The sequence below is a fragment of the Punica granatum genome, chromosome 2 (assembly GCF_007655135.1).
Source record: "Punica granatum isolate Tunisia-2019 chromosome 2, ASM765513v2, whole genome shotgun sequence".
Lineage (NCBI taxonomy): Eukaryota > Viridiplantae > Streptophyta > Magnoliopsida > Myrtales > Lythraceae > Punica > Punica granatum.
Genome location: NC_045128.1, coordinates 10,586,414 through 10,604,835, shown reverse-complemented (window position 1 = coordinate 10,604,835; position 18,422 = coordinate 10,586,414). Strand labels below are relative to the sequence as shown.

The 18,422-nt window shown below is 36.5% G+C and overlaps 2 protein-coding genes and 2 long non-coding RNA genes across 4 annotated transcripts; 2 read left to right on the top strand and 2 right to left on the bottom strand.

The window, feature by feature from the left end:
- The first annotated feature begins 2,306 nt into the window (after nt 1-2,306).
- LOC116198037 (protein CfxQ homolog) lies at nt 2,307-5,730 on the top strand. The gene is made up of 7 exons (XM_031528345.1): nt 2,307-2,590; nt 3,151-3,261; nt 3,379-3,477; nt 3,584-3,694; nt 3,794-4,097; nt 4,550-4,689; nt 4,937-5,730. Exons 1-7 carry the CDS (start codon nt 2,450-2,452, stop codon nt 5,471-5,473), a joined length of 1,443 nt encoding a protein of 480 aa, XP_031384205.1. The 5' UTR covers nt 2,307-2,449; the 3' UTR covers nt 5,474-5,730.
- A 1,870-nt stretch (nt 5,731-7,600) lies between these two features.
- LOC116197227 lies at nt 7,601-10,847 on the top strand. The gene is made up of 5 exons (XM_031527303.1): nt 7,601-8,073; nt 8,188-8,225; nt 8,694-8,964; nt 9,193-9,479; nt 10,264-10,847. The coding sequence occupies exons 1-5, from the start codon at nt 7,768-7,770 to the stop codon at nt 10,703-10,705; spliced, it is 1,344 nt and encodes a 447-aa protein (XP_031383163.1). The 5' UTR covers nt 7,601-7,767; the 3' UTR covers nt 10,706-10,847.
- Nucleotides 10,848-11,045: 198 nt separating this feature from the next.
- Nucleotides 11,046-11,805, bottom strand: LOC116197228. The gene is made up of 3 exons (XR_004155006.1): nt 11,529-11,805; nt 11,316-11,417; nt 11,046-11,241 (listed from the first exon to the last, which is right to left on the bottom strand). It is a non-coding gene; the product is annotated as an uncharacterized LOC116197228 (long non-coding RNA).
- Nucleotides 11,806-14,124: 2,319 nt separating this feature from the next.
- LOC116197416 lies at nt 14,125-15,073 on the bottom strand. The gene is made up of 2 exons (XR_004155034.1): nt 14,758-15,073; nt 14,125-14,281 (listed from the first exon to the last, which is right to left on the bottom strand). It is a non-coding gene; the product is annotated as an uncharacterized LOC116197416 (long non-coding RNA).
- Nucleotides 15,074-18,422: the final 3,349 nt, after the last annotated feature.

Below are 18,422 nucleotides of genomic sequence, written 5' to 3'. Positions count from 1 at the left end.
ATGATACCATGTGGCTCACGGTGATCGACCGAGTAGGTCCCAAAAGTTTTTCCTAATAAAAGTTATTAAAAAAATAAATCAAAGCCCTGAAAAGGAAGAGGGGAAGTGGCCGGTAGTGAGAGTCAGTGGCCTCCGAGAAGTCCCCACCAATTGGAATCGAAGAACTCACCGATCAGTAGGGAACGCCGGCAACCCACCCCCAACCCAAATTGGGGTCACTCACTTGGAGTTTGGAACTGACCGGTGGAGCTCGACAGTGGCCACTTCCATTGAGCTGGAAATAGAAGCGACACTTATAACCAATTTCCTTTAATTATGCAATACGTATCATATACGTTATAATGTTATATATGCTAAATAATAAATAAAACTATAAATAAATAATAAATAAAATAAGAAATTCGAATAATTGCTTTTTGTCCCCTCCATGGCTACATTCTTCCCCTCTTCCAACCCCCGACCCTTCGTAGATTTTCGTGTTCGTTTCTTCTTTCTGGGCTCTTATAATAATTCATCATCTGTCTTGCACTTATATTCCTATATTGCTATATTGATTTGATTATTTTCTCAATTTACTTGAATAAACCAATTTACTAGTTTAATTATTTATAGGATTGTTATAGAAGAAGTGCCAAAAAGAAATATTTCAAATGGGTACTCAGAACTTATGAGATATACAGGTCTTGGGTATGGTTCAATTCCATTATTCAATAGGATAAGATTTGAATTCTAAATTTAAGAATCGGTCTTATAAGATCCAGGTACCCTAAAAAACAAAAGGGTACTTGGACCCAAGTTCAGTTATAAAGTTAGTTTTTTTTATTGGACAATTATCTATAGATTCGTAGCACGTTTTGGCATTGGCATTATTAGATATTAAAAAAGAAGGTAAAAAAACATAAAATATAAGATCTGCTAGTGCAATGAAAACGACAATGGTTAATTGAGCTGGATATGATAATTTTGCGTATTGCGTAAGCCATTTGCATATCCTGCAAATGCAACCTTAGTTGGCACCAGTTGGGGTCCTTAGACATATATTGCTTCATAATTGATATTATTATTATTATTATTATTATTATTATTATTAAAGAAGTGAAATTTGCCCCTATTTGCTCTTTGACACCTAAAAAGGAGAAAATAAATTATGCTCGTTGGTGAAGGGCAATCTTAGACTGGCACTGTATATTTCGATCTTTTTTGTTGATTCTTTTTTAATCAATTGGATAAGACTAATTTTAGTTTAGGTGTTAATTCAATCTTAACCATGAGGTGTTTTCGGAGTTTTGAACTCTTGAGACAACTAGTAAAATTTTAAATTGTGAGCTCAATTTGTTGTCGACTTAATTAGGATAACTTTAAAGCTTTACTCACAGTAGAAGAAGATAAATTTTACAGATAAGTGCTTCGATTCTTGCTGGATAATGTGGTGTTATGCATCATGTATATCTTCTTGTTTTTGTTTTTGTTGGCAGATTAGGATCCGACATCCCAGGAATCCCCATGAGGTCAAATAGGAGGAAATGCTCCCTGGACTTCAGGTTACCTTTTTTTATGTCCATGAACTTTGATTTAGTTTATTTCGGTCCCTAAAGTTTTGAAAGAATGTCAAATCTTGCCCCTCCATTAAAAAATCACCAACTTGTTCACATATATCTCATGATCTGCCGTAATAAAGTAGCCACATGGACCAATAACTATCACCGAAAATCACCCCGATAGCTCTTACAACCGTCATCCAAGACGATGTCACGTATATGATGTTTTCAAGTGTCAGTTCTCAATCAACAGTAGAACCTATCGTGAAATCAGATTTTAAGTATTAATTCTCTTATCAAAATAGAATTTCTTTTAAGTGGGAATAATGAGTGCCTAGATTGACCCCGATTGAATCCCCTTTCACATCAATTGAGAAACCATGGACAATCGCCAGTGGCTCCACTTTGACCCCCGATATTTGTATATCTTTCTTCTATTTACATGGCGACTTGGTGTCACAATGTGAGATAGACCAAAAAGTTGGATGGAATTTTTGATAGAGGAGCGAAAGATCGTTAATGTTTTTCCAAAGTTGAGCAACTAAAATAAAGCAGATGGACAAAATTAAAAGAGTCCCAAAGTTCAGGGGCCATTTACCCATTTGACCTTCACAACAATTATCTTTTTTTTTTTATACTGGAAATAGAAAAGATAAAAATAAAAAAGTTAAAAAAAATATGGGAAAGAAGAAAAGGACTTATTATCAAGTATCAACTGTCTTTTTATTTATTTATTTATTTTTACATATACATAGGATGGCTCCATTAGTGGGGAAAGCCGGACGCGGGGGTCTTCTGTTCCATTTTCCGCCTTCCTTCCTTCCTTCTTGACCTCTAACGACTCCCTCCCACAGCAGCACACCCGCCCCGCCCACAATTCTCTTTTTATCGCTCTCTCTCTCTCTAAGACAATGCAGCGGCCGCAGGACCACCGCTTTAGATCTGCGAAGCCTTCCACCACCGTCCACGGCTGCGCCCAGGCCGGGGACCTCCCAGCCCTCCAGAAGCTACTCCGCGACAACCCTTCTCTCCTCAATGAGCGAAACCCCGTCGTAAGATCGCCCATTCCCTTTCCTCACTTGCCCGATTTGAGAGCACCAATGAATACCGCTTGAATGGGATAGATTTGCTCGAAAGTTGGTTACTTGGGTGAATTCGATATCGTCGTTCACTTATTGCGGGCATTAGATTTATAATTCGAGTAATTCGTTCGGAGAATTCCGGTGCAATCCCATGGTCTTCGATTCTGCATTGGTGCGCTTGTGCGGTTCAAATTGTGTTTCTGTTATATTCAGTGCAGATTTGTGTTGTTGGGTCAATGCCTCTGTTGTGCAAACGTTCCCAAATGGTTGCTTAATGCATTGCTTCGCAAGATTTGACATCTCTATGATTGGTCACTTCCATGAAATCTATGAGAGTTAAATTGCACATAGATCAAAGAGGGAGATATATATTTTACATCCCTGTCAGGGAATGGGAAGAGTTTGGAGCGTTCAGAGGGTTTATGAAATGTGATTAGGTCCAAAGCATCTTGTTCTTGTTCAGATTTCTTCAATCAAGGCCTGAATTTTATTGCACCCCTTAGCTGCACTAATACTCGTACTTGTTGCAGATGGCACAGACACCCCTTCATGTTTCTGCGGGTAACAATAGAGCGCATGTAGTTAAGTTCCTGCTCGAATGGCAAGGACCCGAAAAGGTCGAGATAGAAGCCATGAACATGGTAAGTAGAATCAGACTCGCAGTGTAAATTAGTAATGCAGATATCTTTCTTTCGTGATGGTTATATCATTTGTCTGTTTGTTTATTTACTGTATCGTACAATTTGTTTTTTTTGCAGTATGGGGAAACTCCATTGCACATGGCTGCGAAGAATGGATGTGCTGATACTGCACGATTACTCCTTGCTCGTGGTGCTTTCATCGAAGCCAAAGCAAATGTGTACCATCTTGTCACCTCATTTCTGATTTACTTTGTTTGCAATCAATCACATATATTTTCCTCTTTTCTGATTAAATATTCTTCTTTTTATTGCTATATTACAGAATGGAATGACCCCATTGCACCTAGCTGTTTGGTATTCTCTCCATGCTGAGGACTGCCTAACTGTCAAGGTCTTGCTTGAGCATAATGCCGACTGCAGTGCCGAGGACAATGTAATGAAAACTTTCTAAAATTTCCTTTTTCTATTCTATCATTATTCAAACGAATAGAAGTCCTAAACCTAGCTTTTGGTGTTTGAACTTAAAATGCAGGAGGGCATGACCCCGTTGAATCATCTATCGCGAGGTTCAGCAAGTCAGAAGTTGCGGGAAATGCTAAGTAACTACATGGAAGAGCAGAAACGGAGAAAAGCTCTTCAAGCATGCAGTGAAACAAAAGCCAAGATGGATGCACTTGAGAGAGAGCTATCAAACATTGTGGGCCTCCACGAACTCAAGGTGCAGTTACGGAAATGGGCCAAGGGCATGCTTTTGGATGAGAGGCGCACAGCACTCGGGTTGAAAGTTGGCGCCAGGAGGCCTCCTCACATGGCCTTTCTTGGAAATCCTGGAACAGGTACTTGCTGGATACAGGACATGTGCTTTTGTCCTCTTATTTGTATATTGTTCATTTGTTAAATGGAATGTAATGATATAGCATTTGTATTCTTGAATGCTTTTGAAAGAGACTTGGGTTGATGTCCGTTTGTAGGAATTGGAGATGTTACTTATGTCAATAGCTCAATGAATGTTGTCAAGGATATTTTGTTTGATTAGGGAGAATTGAGGAATTATGATGTAAAGTAGGAGGGAAAAAAAAGAGGTAAACACACTTTACTACATGCTGGTAACCAATAGTGTGATTCAACGCACTTTTATGGTGGTTGTCTGTCAGAATGGAAAAATGGAAAACTGGAAAAAATTTATGTAATTTTCTTGAACCAAATATTATATTGAGAGCTCTGCATTAAGAGCTTGCTCTAGCTGTATGTGACTAATTTTCATCTATTGCTTCATCTGATGTTACAGGTAAGACTATGGTAGCAAGAATTCTCGGAAAATTACTACATATGGTTGGGATTTTACCCACGGACAAGGTAACTGAAGTACAAAGGACAGATTTGGTTGGGGAATTCGTTGGCCACACTGGACCGAAGACCAGGAGAAAGGTAATCTTCCTCCCTCCCAGTTCACTCTGTTTTCTTCTTTGAATACGGCATTCCTTATGGAACCAGTACCTTGCTCATGAACTTCTCCAGAGAGGCCCATAGATTCTGGTTAGTTTTAGGCCTAGTTACGAGGTCAATGTGAACTCCAGCTCGTGAAAAAATTGACTTGAATTTTGCATTAATTGAAGATGCAGAAAGTAGTATCCTCTTTGTGGTATATCCTAAACTTGCAAGTTTGAATGTGCAGATTAAAGAAGCCGAAGGAGGGATTCTCTTTGTGGATGAAGCATACCGTTTAATCCCTATGCAGAAATCGGACGATAAAGATTATGGGTTGGAGGCCTTGGAGGAAATAATGTCTGTAATGGACAGTGGAAGTGTCGTCGTGATATTCGCGGGCTACAGTGAGCCCATGAAACGGGTTATATCTTCCAATGAAGGCTTCTGTAGAAGGGTGACAAAATTTTTCCAGTTCGATGACTTCTCCTCGGAAGACTTGGCTAAGATTCTCCACATCAAGATGAACAATCAGGGAGAAGACAGCTTGCTTTATGGGTTTAAGCTGCATGAATCCTGCAGTGGAAAAGCTGTGGCGGAACTAATAGAAAGGGGAACTACAGAGCAGCAGCGCCGGGAAATGAATGGAGGTATAGTTGACACGGTTCTTGTTAATGCCAGGGAGTATTTGGATCTTCGTCTTGATTTCGACTGCATAGATGTGGAAGAACTGAGAACAATCACTTTGGAGGATTTAGAGGCGGGGCTTAAGTTGCTATCGCATTAAAAACCTGTGTCCCATGTATTTTTATTTATGTCATACAAAATGATTGGTTGCTGTTAGGATTAGGGGCGGGCTCGGGGTGGATGAGCTCAAAATATATGTCAACATTGTTTGTAGAGAGGGTTTTGCGTCCTGATTTGTAACATAAGCTCAGGGTGTGACTCAGTCGATTGTTTCATGACGCTGTTCTCGGGATCATTCTTTTGCATAAACTCATTCATCATTTGTGAGAAAAAATAAAGATTGATATATTTATTGTATGAGGTGCCTTTGCTATCACTAATCTCTCTTTCTGAGTCTTGCTTTGCTGCAACTGCAACTGCAACTTCGCGTGCAAGCTAGAATTTTGAATCTTTACATAACCTGACAAAAAATGTAGGGAGACGTTTAGGAAATTATCGTCCCTCCTCCCGTAGTTGGTACAACTATGAAAGCCAAATATGTACTGAAAATCTATGTAATTTATTAGTAAGTAAATTTTTTAGCTTATTAGAAATTCTGGGCAAAAAAAGAAAAAAAGTTTATTGGATAATTTGAATAACTTATTCAAACTGACTTTTTAAAAATACTTGTGATTTACTCAAAATGTGTGTAATTATTACACTTTTTTTTTATTTTTAAGTAATTCATTTCTCACTATGCAACGCGTAGGCAATTTTAATTTTTGAGCAATTTACTATATGCATGCCTATTGTTTAAAGTGATTTGCAGCTTAAGGTGATTGCAGTTTAATAAGTCTTCACACGCATAATACCTACATTATGTGGTCATGTTGAATGAACATATTGCTGTTATGAGCAATTGCTGGGATCCTGTCATGTCACGTGGCTTGCAAGTTTAGTAAAAGCGAGATGATTTGTTATGTCCCGCCATATTATCGAAAATAATTTTGCTTAAGTGGAAGAATCGTATAAGTTTTCAAAGAAGGAAAATGGAGCAACACAAACTTCCCCTAAAAAAAAAGAAAGTTAATTTCTAGAAAAAAATTTATACTTTACTCTTTTTTAAATATAGTAAAAAATGGAAGTTATTAAAAATTAAACCATACCCTTTTGAAAATCATTTTTATAGCCAAATATGTATTTTCCGTCAAGTTTATATATATATATATATATATATGTTTTTCATCCACGTTTTCACTAGTTTTTTCTATTAATTTCTTTAAAAAATAACAGAGAAAAAATAGTAAAAAGAAAAACATATGCAATAATAGAGGAGAGGTAGAGCAAGCAGATGCTAGTTAGGGGCACAACATCATGCAACCTTACTCGGGCGGTGGTCGACTTCGGCCCGCCGTTGCTAAGATTTTATCCTCTCTTTCTTTCATATAACAAATTGGAAAATCCGGGTGCCATGGTAGATGAAGGGCCTCCTACCAAGCTCCTCTTCGAGCATCTTCCATTTTATTTATTTTGTTATTTTCGAATATTTCAATTACATATCTTCTAAAATTATTTTTATTTTATAAAAATTAAGAGTATTAAATTTCTAAAGGAAAAAGTCAAGGAAAGTTAAAAAGCAAATTTTGAAACTAAGTTTTAATTGTGTTTAATTCAACTCCATTCCAACTTTATATATATATATATGTGTGTGTGTGTTTAATTGGGTTGTAATAATAAGGTGAAAAGGGAAAATAAAATATTAATGATTGTGTCGTTGAATTATGGGAAAAAGTGAGAAACAATAATGAATAATTGAGAGAAAATAATAATTGTATTATTGAATTGTGAAAAAAGTAATGAATAGTTGAGAGAATTTAGTATTAAAAATTGAATTGAATGGTAGATAAAAAAATTGAAAAAAAGAAAAAAGTAATAATTGTATTATTAAATTGAAGATAAGTGGAGAATAGTAAAAACAATTACTCCAAAACCGATAAGCCCTTAATTTTTAACATTCTTCATTTTTCGTTACATTTAGGAAAGAGGGTAAGTTACATTTTTTTTGAATTAACCAAAAAATCCCAAAAAAGAAAGTAATGAGATGACATTAACAAAAAAAAAAGGAGTAATTTTATCATTAAGAATTTTTCTTATATAAATGGTGAAAAAAATGGAGAGAAATGCCTGCAGAAAAAAAGAAAAAAAGGAAAAATAAAATAAAATTGTGCAGCATAACGCACGGTGTGGCTAATAACCGCAATCGGAAACAGAAGCAGCTCAGGCTCAGCTCCTCCTCTTCCCCTCCGTCCCTTTCGTTCTTCAACTGGAAGCTCTTGTCTCTGTTCTGCTCTGCTCCTCTCTCTTATCGGTGTTGGGTTGGCTGCGGAGAGGAGGTGGGTGTGGAGAGAAAAAACTATGGTGTTAACTTCTTCCCCATCCTCCGCATACACACCCATTAGAATCGGACACTTCTCTACCACCATCTCCTCCTCCTCCTCCTCTAAGCACCACACCCCTCGATTGCACAGATTCTCTTTGCGGGTCGTCGCGAACCAGTCCATAGAAGATGGGTCGACGGAGCAGTTCCTGCAGAACAGCATCTCGATCGCGGATTTCATGAGGTTCAAGAAAGGCAGCGTTAAGGGCAGCGGCGAGCTGCAGACCGCCGTCGTCAGCTACCGGAAGAAGTTCCCTTGGTCCCTTCTCTGGCCTTTTCTTCAGGTAAACTGAGTTCCAGTTTCCTAGCTCCTCTTCTGAAGTTATTGAAGATGGGTTCTTGTTGTTTTACCCGAATAAATTGTTTTCCTTTCTCTTCCTGTTCTTGGTGTGCTGCAGGTTGATTTGGTGTCAACAATTCATATTGCCGATAAGGAGTATGTCTATGTCACACTCTTCTTTACCACAAGTTACTGCTCGTGCTGCTTATTGTTACATATGCTTAGACATTCTGAAACGGAATATGTACTTGGCCTTTTCCGTTTTCGGGTTTTAGCTACTCACGATTGCTCCATTTCGTATTACGAGGTTGAGGATGTTTCATTATCTGCTGTTCATATTTTTGGGGCTAATAATGTTTTGGTGATGCTTTGGTTGGATGCTGCCACAATTTTCTTATCTTGTTTTTGACGAGCTCCAGTAGGCTATGATCTTTCGATATGTCTGATAGTGATGAGTCCGTACATAACTGAGCAGGGGCATCATATTGAATGTAGTTTATCACGCAATTGGGCAATAAATAGTTCTAATGTGCCAACGTTTCCATTATTTTAGCAATTCTCTTATGTGTGATATCAAGTGAATAATGGTTTCCGTTCTTGCTTGTTGTATGGCTGTTTATGAAGGTACTTCTCGACCCTCCAGAAAGAGTTAGAGCCATATGATTGTGTGCTTTACGAGATGGTCGCCAGTCGAGAGAGTCTGGAGAACCGACGAAATCCAGCAGCGACCAAGAGACTCAAGAGCTCACGCTCACGGGGTTTTAACATATTAGGTTGCATCCAGAGACAGATGGCCCGAATTCTAATGCTTGATTTCCAGTTAGATTGTATTGACTATCAGGCTGAGAATTGGTACCACGCTGATCTCGATTTCGAGACTTTCAAGTTACTTCAGGTTTGTATCTGCACCTTAGCTTGAAGACCTGTGTGCCCATCATACCCTGTTAGATTTTCGAGCCCGTTTGAGAAAACATAGTAGATGAAATGCTTAAAAATGAGAGAGAGGTCAGTTAACAGCAGATAGGCCGATATGCATGCTGCTGCATTCATTGGAAGTTTTAAGAGAACGCTTCTTTTTGGGTTGATGTGGTTTGAGAATTAATCAATCGTGATCACTTTTCAGCTTGAAAAAGGTGAAAGCTTCTTCACGTTTGCAAGGGATATGACCATCAAATCAACAAAAGCAATGGTCCAAACGGCTACAGTTCCAGAAGGCCTCGGGCCTTGGAGATCCAAACTTCTATGGGCCTCACGGGTGCTCCCGATGCCACTGGTGGGCCTACTTATTATTGGAAGTGTTTGTGCCGAGGGAGGAAGTCAGGCAACAGAGTACCCTGAACTCGAAGCTCTATCGAGACTTGACTTGGGTTCTGCATTGAAGGTGTTTTTGGCTAGAAGACTGACATCTGAGTGAGCGTCTCTTCTCTTCTCTCTTCTTTTACTCTTCATAGAGATTGCACAATGTTTCGCAATAACAGTGCATCTTTTGCTAATGCCACATGATATTACTAGATTCAGATATGGACTTTGCACCTATGACTATACACAGAAGGTCATGTGAAAAAAGAGTAGGGAGACACCTGCTTATATATGTCTTCGCAATAATTGATTTTGATAAAACATAGTGATATGGGGAGTCTGATTGAATTGCAGTAGGGACATATTTGGTATAAAGGAGTAGAAAATGCATGGAATAGAATCATCGAATGGTGTAGTCCCATTCTGCATACTGAGTAGAGTCTCCTCTCCATTTCCACATATAAGACATGGCATTATAAATGAAATGGTTTTTGTTATAGTTATTGTTGTCGACATGTTTGGCGACACTGAAGAAAGTCCAAGTACAGAGAGTGACGAGATCTTAATGGTAAAACGTACAAATGGCAATGAATGTCATGAGACTTGTTCCTTTCTATTTGTGCAGACGATCTGGGCTTTTACAGCTCATGGCACTAGGAAGGAGTCTTTCCTCTTGTCAATCTTCTGCATCATCCTTCCCATCATGATACCCTGTCTATTCATGAAGCATTTATGCGTGCAACGAGTATACAATTGACAGTTCTGTAAAATTTCCTTAAAAAAGTGCAACTAAGAAGAGATGGAAAGGAAAAACAACACCCAGTCAACACCTTTTATTCTCCCTGGCTCATAACATGTTCTGCTTGGGAAACTGATGCATGAGCTTTTCATGAAGGTTCACACAAGTGACCGCAGATGTGGAGGAAAAGTCTGTTATAATTGGGCAGCGGAACAAAGCAGCAATTGATGCCCTGAGAAGGGCCATTGAAGATGGGCACAGGAGAATAGCAATCCTCTACGGAGGAGGTCACATGCCCGACTTGGGGAGGCGACTGAGGGAAGAGTTTGATTTGGTTCCCTCGCGGGTCCAGTGGGTGACTGCATGGTCCATTAGGAACCGGGACGTGGAGACCAGTCCTATCCCATTCCTTAAGACGATGGCTGAGGTTTCTGGGTGGCCACTGAACCGGTACCAGACCCTAGCTCTTCTGATCTTCTCATTGGTCCTCGCAGTTGATCTGTGGTTCTGGGAGCTATTCTTCGGGACCACTGTGAACTGGGTCTCAGAGATCGCAATGGAGGTTTCTCGTTACATTGACAGTGTACAGGTGATGTAGTTACAACAATGGGTACCCACTGGGCCAATGTAAATATGATTATTCAACCTGCAAATGATTTGGCATGGACGATGATTGAATCTGGTAGATTAAACAATTCATCTATTTGTCACAGTGAATATATTCAACAGCTTTGCATCAATATTGCGGTTCATGTCGACCATTGATTTTTGTTTTTCTATTACTCCCTACATCTTTGTCATGGATTTGGCCTTCATAAAATACGGTTGTCCCAAGTAAGTGATAACCTAACAGTCAACAATGTGCTGCTTTCTTCTATTCGGTCATTTGATCGGGATTTAAGAATTTCGTGATTCCGTAACCAAAAGACACCAATGTAAACTGGGAAATGAACTACCGGGATTTCAGCATTTTGTGGTTCCGTAACCAAAAGACACCAATTTAAAACTGGGAAATGACGAGGGAAAAGACAACAGAAAATGGAAATGAAGCTTCCTGACTTCCTACTCAGGCCTGAGAGGCCATCTTTCAAGTGGAAGCAGAGGATCCCCTTCTCATTGGAGCTGCCTGAGTGCCTGAAACAAATGTTAGTCAGAACTAAATCAATTATGAAGAATTCGGAGGATATCAAGTAGGTTTTGGTGTGTACCTTCACTGAAACAGCTCTTGAACCGGAACGAGACGTATCACAGGTACCTCATCCTGCCGGTTTCAGTTGTCTTCCGACAAATAGCCTCCTTGATTCAATTACCTTAACAAACATTCAGAAATTCAATATCAACAAGCACACTGCCCAGAAAAAGAAAAAAAAATGTTTTGTAGATATAGAATTGAATATTTACAGGATCCACATGCAGCTTACATCTTCGGATACGGCGAGGGTGGAATCAGCAGCGGCTTTTCTGGAGATAGAAGCTGCGGCAGCTGCAGCACACGCACAGGGTGTGACCGTGTGAGTCTTGTTCCTTTCCCCTGCCCAGCACATAATAACTCAAATAAAACTAGAAACATTATAAAGGGGAAAAAAAAAAAAGGAGAGAGAGATCCTTTTCGCTGGCTTAATTTCCAAGAATTACAATAAGAATTAAATTAAGAGAAAAACTTATTCAATAAATCAATGTAAGCTGAAAGGAAAGGCTTCACCATTTTCTTTGGGAGAAAATATGTATAGGATGTGATCTTGCAATAGCAACAGTGAATCAAGGTGTTACAAATATTTTATGTAATGTGGTTGCTTCAATCATTAAAAAATAAAAAAATAAATGTATGGTCTTGAAAAGAAAAATCCATAAGATATGAACCAAATTGTTATTTTTCTCAAAAGTAATAGTTTGATCAAATAAGTCAAATGAGACTAAGCGCCTAATTTTCCAACAAATGGAGCTAAGCGTTATTTCCTCTAACATCAAGGGAGGTTAGTGCATTTTATTCCATAATATATTAATGCTATTATACTAGCAATGAGAACAGGGGCAGATTTGTGGTATAATTATTTTAAAATGATTGTTACTATAATAAGTTAAGTAAAAAAATAAATTACATAGATTTAAGTAATCGATATAAATCTATATCTATATATATATATAGTAAAACAAATTAGGTCAAGTAATAAATGCATGTAATAAATGTTACCAATCTTTTAAAAATAAATACTACAATTACTAAATAAATATATAGTTATATTACCCAAAGAATAAATAAGCATATTATTCAACATATAAGTTCACATCTTGTATATACAATTCCACGCATAGAATTAAAATGTAAATGACTAAAAGTCACTTATTTCTTACAAAAATTGTCAATATATATATATATCTTTAGTATTTTAAAGAAAAATGTTATAAAATATTAGATTAAAATATTGATTTTAATTCATAGACGTAACTGAAATATCAAGGCCACTAATTCATCTTCACCAACATTTATGATTTATATGTGTGTTATTTTTGATAATCAATGAATATGCCATGCATATTAGATAAAATAAGCAGTCTAGAATTTAGTGAGCATAATTTTCATTTAAAAATAATTAATGCTGCAGGAATTTTAAAAACAATATGACAAGTACTAATTCTACAAAATTAGGGTGACATAAAAAGTGAAAATTTACCATATGTTAATAGAAACATTAGAACTTAATGTATGTAACAATTTAGCATAATAAACAAATAATTAAATAAATATGCAATGCACATTAGATATGAGTCAGTTGAAAAAAAATATCACTTAACCGTCCGATATTAGTTTAAAATTTAATGTATTAGAAATTATTTTTTGAAAATTACATGATTCACAAGAAGTTATAAATTCATTTTTCTAAAAAAATTATGAATAACTTTATATGTAAGCAACATACAGGGTTTAATAAATTAGACGAGTTTTAAGGAATTTAATTATTCAATGAAATATTAAATTTTTACTTAAATTTTAATACTTTATTTGGGATTGTATGAAGCAGGACCATTTCTATTGATTAAATCGTAAAATTTTAATAGTCGGAGGTTTTGTTTTTAAAGTGGTCCACTAATTGGAAGTCATTGCTTCTACCGAGAAAAACTTTTTTTTATTCTTTTTTTTTATATATATATAACACTCATGTCGATAAAATTATTTTAAGCCTTTATTGAAAAAAGATGGCTCTTTTTTTTTCCTCTCTCTCTTTATTTAATTACTATCAATTTCATATCCGTTTATTATTAATAAAACCATCGGCCGTCCCTGGAAAATGGAATCGGCTGATAATGGATTTTTTTTTTATTTGATGGATAATGGATTGTTCCATGTGGTCTCTTTGTTCTGTTGTAGCTTGGAGTTTCCCCCAAAAAAAATCGTATAAAAAAAAAACAAATAGCAAAAGCGCAAGTTGCATTGCCGTGTGTGTGTTTCTTTTGGCCAAATATCAATCAAACTAGGCCTTTTTAACTCCAGCTTTTGACTCATCAAAGGACTTGAGCTCCTGGTAGCGGGGGTACCAAACTAGGCCTTTTAATATTATATATATGTTCATGTGTTTTATTTGTTCTTTTATTCAAGCAGAACACCCAACGGATCTTCATTAAAATGTCAAAGGAAAAATATGATGTAGAACATAGAGATTTTTCGTAATTTAAGGATAATTAATAAATATTCCGTTATTAGGTAATTATATTAAAAACCTACACATATATTCAATAAGGAGAGCTGAAGAGATTATTGATCATCAGCTAAGCATCTATCCAAAATGTTTATGTGAAAAATTCTCATCAAATGAATGGAAGATTCCCGTCAGGCATACCCGCATTTTTTTTTTGTATTTAGTTGGTATTTTGTTATATACAAATTCTATTAGTAACATTAATTAGAGGAGAAGAAATATATTTCAATAACAACTGCGGTGAATATTTTTCTGTTATATATATACATATATGTTGATAGTATATGCATACATTTTCAATGCTGCCTAAAGGTACGCATGCTTCGTATGGTCAGGTAGGCAACTTCTTTTTTTTTTTTTTTTCCAAAATATGTTGGGAGGTAACATCCTTCTTATGCCCTCCGCTTTTTGCTGGACAATTATCACATTAGAGACCTCAGCTAAATATTTCACAGCCCAGTGCAGCCCTTGGATCCTGCCTGCTCATCATCAACACAACCATGTGAATTATCCTTAGTTCTGACAGCAGAAATATGCATGGAACCAATATTAGAATAAGAACAGAAAGAAACAGTGAAGTGGAAGTCCATCAGCAACGACAAAATAGTAATGGCGGACTCAGATGATGACATAAAATTACAATAGCTAATCTTTTTGAATTTTGCGCTGCTATGAAGACATGCTCGGGAGTTGCTGGACCTGCCAATTGCTGATTCAATTTCAAAGTGAATCATGTGCTTCAACGAAAACAAATTTGAAATACACCTTATCAGTTAGTCAAATGGTGAATCAAAGCAAATTAGGCTCACGGAAAAGCGCGGACAACCCCAAGAGAAAAAGATCCCATTTTCAAGCGCTGATCGGTTTAAACCATCAAATGATATCAATAAACAGATAGATCACATTAACGGTTACGCTGACATTGGAGCGATAGTCATGGGTAGATGATCAGTACCTGGGCGATGCTGACAATGAACTTGCGGAACCGAGGATGGACTGCAGCCTGTTTCTTGAGTCGGCTAGCGATGGGCTTGCTGAGGGTCTGACTGATTCTTGGGTCCCCATTGAGCTCGCGATGGAGAATCGGACTTCCATGCTCCGGGAGAAATAGGAAGAAAGAGGTCTGCGAGTGAGGTTAGAGGAAGGAGAAGGGAAGGGAGACAGGTAAAAACTGTAACGATGACAGAGAGATTACGATAGGAGTTAAAAAGACGATTAACCAAATACTTATAAAATTGCTAAAATGCTGATGAGGCAAATTGTCTTAAACCGAGCGAAACCCTCTCATCACTCGGGCCGGAGGAGTCGGCATTAATATAATATAAATTGATCTAGAAAACTACTTAATTAGCACTCTAGTTAGCTTAACCATTATTATAAAGACCGCGTATGAATAGGAGCCGATATTGCTCGCCTTTGTCATGTTTAATCTTAACTTGAAAAGGTAAGCTCCAATTTTTTTTTATTTTTAAAAGTAAAAGGCCGAGTCCTAGCTCTAATTTTTAGTTTGTATGAAAAAATGATCGATGCAAGTAGCAGATGCAAAGTTAAAAGGCAACATGATGATTTTATTCTATTTCAACTATAAAACCTAGTAAATGCATTAAACACTGTTGATGAGCTTGTAAATTGTAAAGAGCATCTTATTTGCCAGGCAATACAATCCCAAAAGTAAATGTAAACATGTCAGATCAGTCCAGCTGATAAGATATAATAATAATAAAAAAAGGAACTTAAAAGAAAAGAAATGATTATATGTTCAAACCCCACGTGGGAATTATTTGATCCCCGACAGCAACAATTAATGAATTGAAATATCTTCTTTCGTTGTTCATCCAAAAATTAAAAAAAAAAAAGAAATTTCTTTCGCTCATTGTTGAAGTATCAAATTAATTGAGCTTTCATACCAATCAGACGTAACTCAATTATAACATTACAAACATTAAGGTTGCATTTAATAAATTAAGTATTAATTCTTAAGCACTTAATTAGTTAAAAGAATAAATTTATAAAAGATGGGAGAAATGATAAGAATGAAAAAGATGTTTTGGTGATAGATTAAAAATATCAATAAGTGAAAAAAAAATTATTTCATTAAATTAAAATTTTTATTTATTTCATTAAGTGGGTTTTAGCTTATGATTAAGAAATTTAGACTGCCGTCTCTCATTTTTCCCTCAATCTCCTATTCATTTTTCCTCATAACTAACTTATAACTAACTTTTAAATATTTATTTGATTAAGTTGAAACAAACACAATGTTCAAGTCTCCCTGAAGGTTTGGGAAGAAATAAGAGGGGAATATCCCCTTATTTGTTGTCAAACTCGCTTGCAATGATAGTACACTGACTATAGACTTGCGAATGGATGATATTTATTTGATATCTCATTGGGGTCGCGGTGATGAATCCAAACTCTCGAGTCCTGGTGCAATTATGATTCAAATCGAACATTTTGCAGCGGGATCTTGACCCATATAGTTACGCCATGTGAGGTTGTTATTAAAATTGAGCTTACATGATTATGATCCTGAGGTTGTTGGTGTCGGCGGTTCTGCGATTATAGTTGTTACGGATATTTAATTCATTGGAACAACAAAACCGTTTTCGAGGAACTATATATGCAAACATGCAATTCAAGGAGTATAAGGGATATATTGAGGAATTTTACAATAACACATATAATTGTCGTAATAAAGAAGAATGAATAAGATTATAATAGTCTATTAAAATAATAGCATAGTATAGTCTATCCTATATACAGTACGACGATTTGAATTAAATTTACCCTCCTCACTGTTGCGATCTGACTGTAATCTGCACACCCATTAGTATGATGGTAAGATCATTTACACAAATTTATTTGGAAAGTTTCTACTAAATGAACAAAGAGCATTGAATATTAAGTCAACTCTTGTGAGAAGATTATTCAATCCGCTTAACGAGAAATTTTCAGGTCGGCTTTTTAGGCAATCCCTCAATTCGTGATTGATTGTCTGTCCCTTTAAGACCCGAAGTTAATAAATTAGATCTGAAACCCGCGCGTTGCCGTAGACCCTTACTTTTTTTTTTAAAGGTATTGTAAATAAATGATAGGAGTTTTTATTTTATTACTATCCTTCATTTATTTCTTTTTCTTTGGTAGCTAATGTAATAATTTATTTATTTTTTGGAGAATCTGTAATCGCGAAACATCAAGACTGATGTTTGATGTAATTATATTGCAAGTCTTGCTCTGACAGTGTGCAAGTGTTTTTAATAGGGATAGAGAAGAAAGACAGAAAAATTGGAGCATAGCATTAGGCCAATCCTTCTCGGCATGATTTGATTACTTATTATGTTTTATGTGAAGTTAATATTTTGTAACTCCAAGGGGTTCGGCCTAGTGGTTAATGTGCACCCAAGTTTATCTCGAGACCTGGATTCGAATCCCATTGGAGCCACTGAAGCGCCTTTGGCGTAATTACCCGCTCCGTGCGCCGCTAGGGGTTCACGGAGTCCTGGAGATTAGTCGAGCGAAGTCCGGACACCCCAGGTTAGCAAAAAAGAAAAGAAACAAAAGTTAATATTTTGTAAATAAATAATAGAGTATTTTTATTAAAATGGCCGCTGGCATTTGTAGTTTACATGTAGTATTAAAAAAATAAATGTAATATTGATAGAAAAAAAAGAAAGAGAAAAGGACCAAGGCACTTTTCATAAGAATAGCTGTATGTAAAATATAAATTTCATTCATCCACCAACAAAATTTCGGTTAGAAAATGATAAAAAAATATGGCGGAAGCAGAATAAAAGATAAATTAAAATTTTATTATTCAACATACAAGATTGATATGCGAAATCTTATTCCGAATGCGTGGTATCACTTTCCCATGATTAAAGAATGCTAACTTGATAATCTTACTAGGATTTAGCGATAGTTACCTCGCAACATCCTGCAAGATCGTCAAGTAATTGCCTACTCAAATACTCAACTCAAGTCACGCAAGTGTTCGGCTTCTAGTTTGGCCACACGAATGTGTCAATCGTCAAGGGGTTGTTCCTCTTCGACTTGAACTAGTATCCACGAGTCGCCCACACGATCAAACTACGCTCTCGAGTAAATGTGGAACGGGGAGTGAACTCCACGGAAAAAACAATTTTCTCCAATCGGCCTTTGAGAATGGGCACGGCTGTTCCTTTTTGGTGTTGACCAGCGGTGTGCCTCTGTTTTTGTTTTCTCCTTGGGCGTGAATTAGGTCATCTACTGACTCAGCCATTCACAAAAATATAACATACACACACACACACGCATATATATGTTTATATATTCGCCAATTAGCCGTTAGGATTACTTAGCATTTATAATTAATTCACAATTAACTATAATTTGCAAATAAGTCCAAATGACTTAAGTAATTTCTAAAACCACCTGTGAATTATCTCATAACTCACATTGGTCCAAAAGAGAAAAAATGTAATTCACTTGCTAATATATAGACATTCTATATAATAACTTTTCATTAAAGAACACTATTATATCGAATATAATAATTACTTAAACAACTCCACCTCAATGTTATATTTGACTTCGGGATGTGCTAGCACCCTTGCAACTACATTGCAAGTCTAATCCTATTAT